This window comes from Rhinolophus sinicus, linkage group LG11 (genome assembly GCF_036562045.2).
Source record: "Rhinolophus sinicus isolate RSC01 linkage group LG11, ASM3656204v1, whole genome shotgun sequence".
Taxonomy (NCBI): domain Eukaryota; kingdom Metazoa; phylum Chordata; class Mammalia; order Chiroptera; family Rhinolophidae; genus Rhinolophus; species Rhinolophus sinicus.
Genome location: NC_133760.1, coordinates 13,908,970 through 13,921,493, shown reverse-complemented (window position 1 = coordinate 13,921,493; position 12,524 = coordinate 13,908,970). Strand labels below are relative to the sequence as shown.

The following is a 12,524-nucleotide window of genomic DNA, read 5'->3' as shown; positions in this document are numbered from 1 at the left end:
ATCACCAGAGCCAGGTGCTCCAGGGTTGTTCCCTGTGTGAGTTGTGTGTTCCATTTTGTTCTAGTTGTGCCATGATTGCTACGGGTGTGCTGTTGGGCAGGGTTGACCCTCAGGCCAACTGGCTGTGAGGACTGGCTATGACTTCTGTGGGATGGTCTGGTGTTTGGGGGCTGGCCCCACAGCAGGTGCTACTTTGAGGGTCCACAGCTAGCCAAGTCCACCACCACTAGGTATGCCAAGTCTGGGAGCTTTGGGAAGGGCTCCAGTGTGGGTTCAGGCCAGCCACTGGTTTTGCCTAGATTGGAGGCACACTTGAGGGGGGTTCCAGTGTGCTGATATTGGCCAGCATGTGTGCAAGATTTGGAGACTCTTGGGAGAGTCTCCGATGGGAGCTGAGGTTGGCCATCACATGTGTCAGATTTGGAGCTACTTGAGAGGGGCTCTGATGCAAGCTGGGTTCCCCTGCCACATGTGCCAGGGTTGTAGCCTCTTCGAGCTGAGACCTGCCATTACTTGTGTGGGGGCTAGAGTTGCTTGGGGGGGGCTCCTGTGTGATCCAAGCCTTGTCATTGTGTGTGCTGGATCTGGAGCCACTTAGAAGGTGCTATGATGGGAGCCACTCCTGGCTGCCATCTATGACGACTGAAGATGCTTGGGGGGAGCTCTGGTGCAAGCTGAAACTGGTCGTTGCATGTGAAGGGTGTGGAGCTGCTTGGGGGGAGCTCTGGCCAGGGGAGCATTTTGGACAGAGCAAGACCTAGGGGAATGGTGGAGAGGGGCAAACTTATTATCCAGGTTAATGGAGAGTGTCAGAATTGGCATCCTCCCTGCTGGGCCAGGCAGGTGGAAGGAGAGCATAACAAAAGAAACAAAGAAATAATGGACCCACCAGGGCTTCCATCCCCAGAGAAAGTTCCCATGGATCCTTGCCCCTCCCAGCACTTGCCCTAATGTTAGTCAATGAAACTCCTTCACGTGTGACCCAAGCACTTTTCAAACTTCTGCCTCTGCTCTCGAGTTTTGAGCAAGGGAGTTTTTGTGTGGGCCTTTTAATGCAGAGGCTCATTTTCCTATGGCCTTTCATCTCTCTCAGATGTAAGCCCTGTTGTTTCTCAAAGCCAAATGTGGTGGGGGCTCCTCTTCCCAGTGCAGGTTCCTCAGGCTGATGATCAGGTTTCCTGGACTGGGGAGCCCATGTGGGGCTCAGACCACTTGCTCCTTGGAGAGGCCCACTGTGGTTGCTGTACCCCTCCCACTTGTGAATCACCACACTGAGGTGTGAGTCCTGACCAGACCACGTCTTTGCTCCTTCTACCTGTTTCAGTGTGGCTTTTTTATATCTTTAGTTGTAGAAATTCAGGTTATTCTCAGTGATGGTTGTTCTATATTATGTTATAGTTTTGGAGTGTCTAAAACTGGGAGGAGGTGAGCTCAAGATCTGTCTATTCTGCTATCTTTACACTGCTTCCCCAGCCTTTTCTATGCTGTTTTTGTCCTCGAGTATATCTTTATACATTGTGTGCCTTTTAACATAGGTTTATAATTATTGTTTTATTCATTTGTTTATAAGGATATAATGCAAAAGAAGAAGACCAACAAACCCAAAATATAAATAATATTGGGTTATATACTTAACCTTTTTAGTTGCCCTTACCATTGTTCTTTATTGCTTTTATTTTTATTGAGATGTAATTGACATATAACTGAAATGAGTTTTAGGTGTACAACATAATGATTTAATATATATATATATATGAAAATGATTACCACCATAAATTTAGTAAACATCCATCACCACACAGTTACAATTTTTTTTTCTTCTGATAAGAACTTTTAAGATTTGCAATCTCAGCAACTTTCAAGTATACACTGCAGTATTGTTAACTGGAGTCATTATATCCCCGGGATTTATTTATCTTATAACTGGAAATTTGTGCCTTCCTTGTCCTACTGTACCCATTTTGCTCACCCTTCATCCTTCACCTCTGACAACCAGCAATTGGTTTCTGTATTTATGAATTCCTTTTTGTTTTGTTTTATACATTCTGCATATTAGGAGATCATTCAGTATTTGTCTTTCTCTGTCTGACTTATTTCACCTAGCATAATGCCTTCAAGGTCCATCTATGTTGTAACAAATGGCAGTATTTCCTTCTTTGTTATGACTGAATAATATTCTGCTGCACATATGTATACCACATTGTCTTTATCCATTCACCAAATGTCAGTGGACATTTGGATTGTTTCCATGCCTTAGACATTGTATATAATGCTGCAATGAACATAGGGGTACAAAAATCTTTTTAAGAGAGTGAATACATTTCCTTCAGATAAATATCCAGAAGTGGACTTTCTGGGTCAGATAGTATTTCTATTTTTAATTTTCCAAGGAACCTCTATACTGTTTTCCATAGTGGCTGCACCAATTTATATTCCCATCAACAATGCACAAGGGTTCCTTTTTCTCCACAACTCCTTGCCAACACTGTTGTCCCTTATCCTTTTGATAATAGCCATTTGATCAGGTGTAAGATTTTGATTCGCATTTCTCTAATGATTACTGATATTGAGCACCTTTTCAAGTATCTGTTTGCCATATGTATGTCTTTTTTGGAAAACTGTCTTCAGATCCTCTGCCCATTTTTTACATAGAATTAATTTCTTTTTTCTTTTTTTTTGCTATGGAATTGTATGATTTCATTATATATTTTGGATATTATCCTCTTATCAGATACATGAATTGCAAATATTTTAGTGGTTAATCCTGGGCTCAACATGTGTATCTTATCAGAAACAACTTCTAACTTATACTAAATTTTAGTAAGATATAGAAATGTTGCTCATATAACCCTATTCCATTTCACCCCCTTTTATGGAAATATTCACATTACTTCCATGTTTAAAACACAGCACTTATTGTTATAATTTTTACTATATATAAACCTATGTCTTTTAAAAAGCTATGAAAACAAAAGAAAACCCCTATACATTTATAGCTTTTGTTATATTAATCTTTTTATTATTTTGATTCTCTTCATTTGATTATGTGATTTGAATTACCATCTGGAATGATTTCCTTAGTCTGCACCTTTGTTTCTACAGACCTTCTTTGTGTTATAATTGGCAAACATTACATTTCTATATGTTATAGGCCCAATAATCCAATATATGCACATCACATCATGCAGTTGATATTTAAATCTGTTAAGCAACGGAGAAGAAATATGCAGGTATACTGTCTTTTTAAATTACATAATTATCTTTATGGTGCTCTTTTTTTGTGTGTGTGTGTGGGTACATATGTATTACTTTCTGGGATCACTTGTTTTCAGCCTGATGAACTCTCTTGAGTATTTCTTTAAGGTTAGTCTGCTAGTAATTAATTCTCTCAGTTTTTATTTATCTAGGAATGTCTTTTTAAATCTTCATTTAAAAAAAGCTTTGCTGGATTCCTGGTTGAAAATTTTTTTGGTACTTTGTATATATCATCTCACTGTCTTCTGGTTTCCACTATTTTTGATGAGAAGTCATCAGTTAATCTTATGGGGGTTCACTTGTTAGTGACAAATCATTTCTCTTGCTTTCAAGATTCTGTCCTTTGGATGTCACCGTTTTTACCATGGTGTATCTATTTGTAGATTTTTGTGCATTTATCCTACTTGGTGTTTGTTGTGCTTCCTGGGTGTATAGGTTAATATTTTTCAATAAATCTGGGAACTTTTTATACATTATTTGATTGTGTTAAAGTGATTCTTTCCTCTCTTCTGTTACACCTATTATGTATATGTTGGTGTGCTTAAGTGTTCTAGTACTTTTCCAGTTTGTATCTACTATTGAGTTACTCTAGTGAAATTTCCATTTCAATTATTATACTTTCAACTCGAGAATTTCCATCTGGTTATATTAAGTAACTTCTATCTCTATTGATATTATTTATTTGATGCAACATAGTGATCATTCTTTTATTTACTTTAAGCATGGGTTCCTTTGTTTATTTGAACATATTTATAATTGCTCTTTTGAGGTCTTTGTTACATCTGTTTGCTCTCATAGGCAGTTTCTAGTTTGGGTTTTTTTTCTTGGTTCATGGGTCATATTTTCCTATTCTTTTGCCTCTTAATTGTTGAAATTAAGCATTTTAGATAATTTTTGGACTCTGGGACTTTGGTTCCCCTCCCCTCAACACACAAACAGGCTTGTTATTGTTATTTGCTTGTTTGCTTTAGTGACTGGCTAGAATAACCAAGTGAAGTCAATCTCCCCGCATAGTGTAAATGTCTGATATTGCTCCTTAAGGTAAAGCCTTGAATGTTACCATAGTCACTTTAGGATGACAGTAGTTTTGACAGGGATGTCTTTCAGTGTCTCTTTACCTGACCACACCCAGCTTTTAAGCTCCACTAATTATGACTGATGGCACTACTGTTTTCAACAATGCCATAGGGTGTGCATTGCTTTACAGAATAATGCCATCAAGTCAGTGTTTGAGATTTGCTATGACAACAGGAAGGGCTCCCCAAGTGTCTTTTTCTGATTCTTTCTGGCAAACTAGCCTGCCCACAGTTTAGCATTTATCTCCAAAGAATCTTCCAGTTTTGTCCCAGTAGCCTTTCACCAACACTTCCCCTGTTTTTGAGAATGTCCTTAGGCTTCAACTTCCATACTCTGTTGCAAATGAAGTCAGTTCCTTTGGAGAGGGATATGGAGCTCTGTCTTCTGTGGCCTGCTTCGCCTCCTGGACAGAGCCTCAGCCACGACTCTAGTGATTGAAGTAGGGACAGTGGTGCCATGCTCCTAAAGTAGAGGGGGTATTTGGTAAATGGGAGTGGGTGCAGCAGACCTAGGCCTCAGTTTGCCTCTCTTGCCATGGAATTCCCCCAGAAGCCAAGGCAAAGACAATGGGGACACCAGTGTTCTCAGCAGTGCCACACTTAAGATACAGTCTACATTTTGTGTGTGGCTGCTAGGCAGAAGAAAATTTCCATCCCTTGACTGCATTTGCCTGAATAATAGGTAGCGGGGGGAAGGATGAGAAATGCCGGTGTGCTGCTCCTCCCAGCACATCTTACTGGGAGCAGGGGTTGAGGAATGGTGAGGAAGCCTATGTCCTTGGTTATACCAGTTTTGAATGGAATCTTTTTATCACTAAGATGGGATGGACAAGGAAGGGTATAGGTTTGGATCAGATACAGCAGACTGTCACAGTTCTTAATAAGATTTAACAGATTTTTCTTGAACAAATGTTTCTTCATTTGTTGTATGTTTTTATATATAATTTTCACCAGTTTTGATGGGGAGCATATTCGTGGAGCTCCGTGCTGTCATGCCAGAAGTGGAATTCCCTGACCAATTATTTGCAGTTCTAACCATGGACCATGTAAGTTGCTATTCCTGCCTCCTTTTTGAATATTTCCTTTTTCTGAATCTTCCTACCAGACAGCCATAAGGATTCTGCCCACATCCCCATAGTTTTTCACATTCTAGTGAGGGTTGGACCCAAACAGCACAGTGTACCTCCTGTGTAGCTAACTATTCTTTAAATAATGTTCAACACTTCTGTGTATTCAGTCTTTTGTCAAGAAGAGCTAGCCATAGAATTCAAATAGAATCCCTAGATGAGGCATTTACCATCCCTTGTTCATATTCTTAGGTAGTGTAAAAGATCAGATAGATCCATTTGATGACATATGGGCAAAACTCTGTACTTCTCCTGAACAAACTTGAGTTTCCAGGTACATTGGATTTGATGTTGACTGGTCTCATTAATAGTTCCTCCAGAATTGGAAAGATGTTATCCAATCTAAATGTTTAAGTATAATTAAGGTTGATATATTTTGACCAAGTAGACTATTCTGTAATTACTAAAAAATAATTTACTAATTTGTCCTTAGAAGTAATACGTTTTATTATATAATGTAAAATAATGATATTGATGCTTTGTATAGTGATGGGGCTGCAAGAAATTTAAAAATATTGTTCATATCCCATTTTATAAGTTAGATATTTTTCCTGTACAGAGGAATAAGAATGTAGAAATTCACATTTATTGATAAGTCATGCAGCAGGCACTTAACATGCAATGTGCATGTATACACTATTTCTTTTAATTTGTAAACTGATTATTTTGTCTATTTCCAGATGTCCTTAGCTAATTAAGAAATCCCATGGGATGCAGGAATATTTCTCTGAAGCAAATGGATTCTTTAAAGATGTGTAGGTCGTCTGGTTTGGAAACACTAATTTCTTTACTTCCCATAGCATAGACTCCTATAACTGGCCTACTCGTTTACTATTTAGACCCCTTCCTGTAATGCAACTCTTTATTTTTTCTCTTTTTCTCAAAAATATTTCCTTCAATTTTATCAACCTGTGGTTTATTGTTTCAGGAATTAGTGACATTCAGAGATGTGATCATTAACTTCTCACAGGACGAATGGGAATATCTGAACTCTGCCCAGAGGGACTTGTACTGGGATGTGATGATGGAGAACTACAGCAACTTGGTCTCACTGGGTAAATTTATTTGTTTCACATAATTTAGAATATGCTCTATAAAATATCAGTTGATACTCAGTGAACTCAAAGCTATCTTTTAAGAAACTAGGTGAATTTCTTGTCCCTGTTTCCAAAGATAGGGATTAAACATTGTATTAGAGATGACACTTACATTAAGCATCTGCATCATCCTTCATGATGTTCAGGCCGTCTCAGTTCCTTTATATAGTTTTTACCTTCCTTGCTACCCAAGGAGCTGGATTTGACTTGTAGGACACGTACAGCATATGCTTTGAAATATCTATTATATTGTGTTTTAGCTCAGAATTGCTATAAATGCTTTGTTATTTTCTTGCCCATCTTCTAGGAGAACAGCTAAGACACTGTATCCTGATTTGTTGTGGTTATTAAAAGAATCTATATTATTTATGTTTTTTGATTGATAAACAGAATTCATATTTATTGCCTATTACAAGTATATTCTTATACCTGCTTTGTGGTTAAAGAACTTTGCATTTAACATTAAGTCAGTATTCCAGCAAGGACCTTTTAATGTTTTAGAAAGCTACTTGCTTTCCTTTTAGCTCACATAGTTTTCTTTTATTGCGTTATTATTATTATTTTTCAACTCAAGTTGACATTCAGTATTATTTTATGTGAATTTCAAATGTACAGCGTATTGGTTAGACATTTACATAATTTATGGAGTGATCCCCCACATCCCCACAAGTCTAATATCCACCTGACATGGTACATAGTCATTACAGTATTATTGACTATATTCCCTATGGTGTCCTTTACATACCTATGACTATTTTGTAACTACCAATTTGTACTTCTTAATCCCTTCAGCTTTTTCACCCTGTCCCTCAAACCACTCCTATCTGGCAACCCTCAGTTTGTTCTCTGTATCTATGAGTCTGTTTTTGTATTGTTTATTCATTTATTTTGTTCTTTGCTTTCCACATTCAAGAGAAATCATATGATATTTGTCTTTCTCTGCCTGACTTATTTCACTTAGCATAATACCCTCTAGTTCCATCCATGTTGTGGCAAGTGGTAAGATTTCGTTCTTTTTTATGGCCGAGTAATATTCCATTGTATATATGTACCACATCATCTTTATCCAATTGCCTGTGGATGGGCACTTAGGTTGCTTCCTTATCTTGGATATTGTAGATAATGCTGCAATGAACATAGGGGTGTATATATCTTTTGGAATTAGTGTTTTGGATTTCTTTAGATAAATAACCAGAAGTGGAATTGCTGAGTCTATTTTTAATTATTTAAGTAATCTCCAAACTGTTTTCCATTGGGGCTACACCAATTTATGCTCCCACTGACAGTGCATGAGGGTTCCCTTTTTTCCACATCCTCGCCAACACTTGTTGTTTGTTTTATTGATAACCATTCTGATAGCTGTGAGGTGATATCTCATTGTGGTTTTAATTTGCATTTTTCTGATGATTTATGAACTTGAGCATCTTTTATGAACTTGAGCATCTTTTCATATGTCTGTTGGCCATCTGTATGTCATCTTTGGAGAAATATCTATTCAGGTTCCCTACTCATTTTTTAATTAGATTGTTTATTTTTTTTGGTTTTTATGAGTTCTTCATAAATTTTGGATATTAACCCCTTATCAGATTTATCATTGGCAAATATTTACTCCCATTCAGTAGGTTGTCTTTTTGTTTTGATGTTAGTTTTCTTCACTGTACAAAAACTTTTTCATCTGATGTAGTCCCATTTGTTTATTTTTTCTTTTGTTTCCCTTGCCCAAGGAGATATATTAGAAAAAATATTACTCAGAGCTATGTCACCGAGCTTATTGCCTGTGTTTTCTCCTTGTTTTATGATTTTGGGTCTTGGATATTCGGGTCTTACATTTAAATCTTTAAGCCATTTTGAGTTTAGTATATGGTGTAAGAAGGTAGTCTAGTTTCATTGTTTTTTTTTGTGTGTGTTTTTTTTTTGAATGTATGAGGTGTGATCAAAATATATGGTGAATATTTAAATTAAAAAATTATTACAGTAAAAGACACATTGCCATTAATCTCCCTCAAAATACTCCGCCTCACTTCAAACACACTTAATCCCATCGTTCTTGCCACTTTCTGAAGTACTTCTGGAAGTCCTCTTTCATGAGTGTCCTTAGTTGCAGTGTCATGGCTGCCTCGATGTCATGAATTGATTCAAAATGTTTACCTTTCATGGTTATTTGACTTTGGGGAAGAGCCAGAAGTCTCATGGTGCCAGATCTGGTGCATAAGGTGGATAAGGACATACCGTAATGTTTTTATTTGACAGAAATTGCCATACCAGTAGCTCTGTGTGACACGGAGCCTTTCAACGTTGTGATAGAAAAATAAGGTGAGTGCTGCTGCTGAGTGCCATCCAACGGAAAGGCAGGGATCGTCAATACGTGAAGCAGCATGTCAAACCTTAGTAACAGTATGTGACAAGTTTTCCTTGTTTGGTGCAGTCAGTCAGGTGTGAGCTATGGTTAAGAGAAGGTGTGTTTTAAAGTGTGCCATAAATCCATCATGACAATGCTTTGTGTCACACATTGTTTCTGGTACATGGCAATTTCTGTCAAATAAAAACATTATGGTGTATCCTCATCCACCTTATTTACTGCATCCGGCACCATGCAGTAGTTCTTCCCCAGTGTCAAAATGATTCAGAACATCGAGGCAGTCACAACACCACAAAGACACGCACAAAAGAGTATTTCCAGAACTGCTTCAGAAAGTGGCAAAAATGATGGAATAAGTGGGTTCGAAGTGAGGTGGCGTATTTTGAGGGGGATTAATGGCAATGTGTCTTTTACTGTAATAATTTTTTTATTTAAACATTCACCGTATTGTTTGATCACACTTTGTATATATCTGTCCATTTATAGAATACACTGTCTTTACCCCATTGTATATTATTGCCTCTGTTGTTATAGATTAATTGACCCTATAGGTATGGCTTTATTTTTCGGTTCTGTATTCTGTTCCATTGATCTATTTGTGTTTTGATGCCAGTACTATGCTGTTTTGATTACTATAGCCTAGATTCGTATAGTTTGATATCAGGTAGTGTGATACCTCCAATTTTGTTGTTCTTTCTTGAGATTGCTGTGGCTATTTGGGGTCTTCTATGGTTCCACATAAATTTTAGGATTATTTGTTCTAGTTCTGTGAAAAATGGCATTGGTATTTTGATAGGGATTGTATTGAATCTACAGATTGTTTGGATATTATGGACACTTTAACAATGTTAATTCTTCCTATCCATGAGCATGGTATATGTTTCCATTTATTGTACCTTCTACATTTTCTGTCTTAAATATCTTATAATTTTCTGAGTACAGGTCTTTTACCACCTAGGTTAAATTTATTTTGAAGTAATTTTTTTTTGATGCAATTGTAAATAGGATTGTTTTCTTAATATCTCTTTCTGATAGTTTGTTATTGGTGTATAAAAATGCAACTGATATTTCAATATTAATTTTGTGTTCTGCAACTTTACTGAATTCATTTATCAGTTCTAATAGTATTTTGGTGTAATCTTAAGGGTTCTGTCTTTGTAGTATCATTTCATCTGCAAATAGTGACAGTTTTACTTCCTTTCCAATTTGGATATCTTTTATATCTTTTTCTTGTATGAGTGTTCTGGTTGGGACTTCCAATACTATGTTGAATACAAGTGGTGAAAGTGGATATGCTAGTCGTATTCCTGATCTTACAAAAACACTTTTAGGTTTTCACCATTGAGTATGTTAGCTGTGGGTTTGTCAAATATGGCTTTTATTATGTTGAAGTATGTTTCCTCTATTACCACTTTGCTGCCATTTTTTGCCATAAATATGCTGGATTCATCAAATGTGTTTTCTGCATCTATTGACATAATCATATGATTTTTATCCTTCACTTGGTTTATGTGGTATATCACATTAATTGATTTGCAGATATTGAACCAACCTTGCATCCCAGGAATAAATCCCACTTGGTCATGTTGTATGATCTTTTAATGTATTGCTGAATTTGGTTTGCTAATATTTTGTTGAGGATTTTTGCATCTGTGTTCATTGATAATAGTGGCCTATAATTTTATTTTATTTTCTTTTTTTTGTAATGTGTTTGGTTTTGGAATCAGGGTAATGGTGGCCTCATAAAATGAGCTTCAGAGCCCTCCCTCCTCTTGAATATTTTGGAATAGTTTGAGAAGGATAGGTGATAATTCTTCTTAGGATGTTTGGTAAAATTCACCTGTGAAGCCCTCTGGTCCAGGACTTTTGTTTGTTGGGAGTTTTTTCAATTAGCAATAATCGTGCCTCGGATAAACCTCATTGGCTACGATACTGCCACTGCGCAAAGCTGGGAGTTTTTTAAATTACTGATTTGATTTTGTTATTATTAAGAGTAATTGGTCAGTTCAGATTTTCTATTTCTTCTTGATTCAGTCTTGGAAGATTGTATGTTTCTAAGAATTTATCCATTTCTTCCCAATCCTCCAATTTGTTGGCATATAGCTGTAATATTTTCTTATAATCCTTTGTATTTTTGTGGTGTCAGTTGTCACTTCTCTTTCATTTCTGATTTTATTTATTTGGGTCCTTTTTTCTTTTTTCCCTTATGATTCCAGTTAAAGGTTTATCAATTTTGTTTATCTTTTCAAAAAACCAGCCCTATATATTGATTTTATATATTGTTTTGTTGAACCCTATCTTGCTTATTCTGCTCTGATCTTTATTCTTTCTGTCCTTCTATTCACGTTTGGCTCTGTTTGTTGTTCTTTTTCTGGTTTCTTTAAGTGTAAAGCTTGTGTAATTAGATTGTTTGAGATTTTTCTTGTGTTTTGAGATAGGCCTGTATTGCTAAGAATTCCTAATTGCTTTTCCTGTGCTCTATAAATTTGGGGTCATTGTATTTTCATTTTCAGTTGTCTCTGGATATATTTTGATTTCTTCCCTGATCTTGTTTTTAACACACTGATTGTTAAGTAGCATGTTATGTACCCTCCATATCTTTGTGTGTTTCTCATTTTTTTCCTTGTACTTGATTTCCATTTTTATGTCATTGTGATAGGAGAAGACGCTTGATATGATTTCAGTCTTAAGTTTATTGAGACTTGTTTTGTGTCCTAATATGTGGTTTGTCTTGGAAAATGTTCCACATGCTTGTGAAAAGAATGTATATCCTGCTGCTTTGGGGTGGAATGCTCTAAAAATATCAATTAAGCCCATCTTGTCTAAAGTGTCATTTCAGGCCAAAGTTTCCTTTTTCACTTTCTGTCTGGAAGACCTGTCCCTTGGTGTAAAGGTGGTACTAAAGTCACCTACTATGACTGTATTACTGTCAATCTCTCCCTGTATATCCGTCAATATTTGTTTGGAATATTTAGGTATTCCTATGTTGGGTCCATAAATGTTTACAAGGGTTATATCTGCTTGTTGGATTGACCCCTCTATCATTATGAAATGTCCTTGTCATTTGTTATATTTTGTTTTAAAGTCTGTTTGATATAAGGATGTCTACCCAGCTTTTTTCCCCCTTTGCATGAAATATCTTTTTCCATCCCTTTACTTTCAGCCTGTGTGTGTCTTTCCATTTGAAATGGGTCTCTTGTAGGAAGCCTGTATATGGTTCTTGTTATCTTATCCGTTCATCTAAACTATGTTTTTTGATTGGAACATTTAATACATTTACATTTACATTTATAGTGATTGTTGATCAGTACATAGTTATTGTCATTTTATTATTCATTTTTGTTTTTTAACCCCTTCTTAATGAAGTCCCTTTAACATTTCTTGTAATGCTGGTTTGGTGGTGATGAACTCCGTTAGGTTTTTCTTACCTGGGAAGCTCTCTGAAAAATCTCTTTTAATTTTAAATGATAGTCTTTCCAGTTAGGGTAATTTTCGTTGTAGTTCCTTGCTTTTTACGGCTTTGAATGTTTTGTGCCAATCCCTCTGGTCTACAAAGTTTCTGTTGACAAATCAGCTGACAGTATGGGAGCTCCCTTGTATGTAGCTAGTT

The 12,524-nt window shown here is 36.5% G+C and overlaps 1 protein-coding gene and 1 non-coding gene across 7 annotated transcripts in view; one reads left to right on the top strand and one right to left on the bottom strand.

Annotated features, from left to right (window-relative positions):
• The window catches only part of ZNF529 (zinc finger protein 529), a 63,510-nt gene that overhangs the window by 10,466 nt on the left and 40,520 nt on the right, over positions 1-12,524 (top strand). For 3 of the 6 annotated variants that reach the window (XR_012490476.1, XR_012490475.1, XR_012490477.1), the window contains exons 2-4: positions 5,286-5,377; positions 6,139-6,213; positions 6,387-6,513. Coding sequence is in view for 2 of the 6 variants with exons in the window: in XM_019749921.2 (XP_019605480.2) it covers positions 5,286-5,377; positions 6,387-6,513 (219 nt within the window). In the remaining 4 variants the exon portion in view is untranslated. The remainder of the gene's footprint in view (positions 1-5,285; positions 5,378-6,138; positions 6,214-6,386; positions 6,514-12,524) is intronic. The other 3 variants (XR_012490478.1, XM_019749925.2, XM_019749921.2) reach the window with 1 other exon arrangement.
• Positions 10,728-10,864, bottom strand: LOC141567745 (U4 spliceosomal RNA). Its single transcript, XR_012490577.1, has one exon. It is a non-coding gene; the product is annotated as a U4 spliceosomal RNA (small nuclear RNA).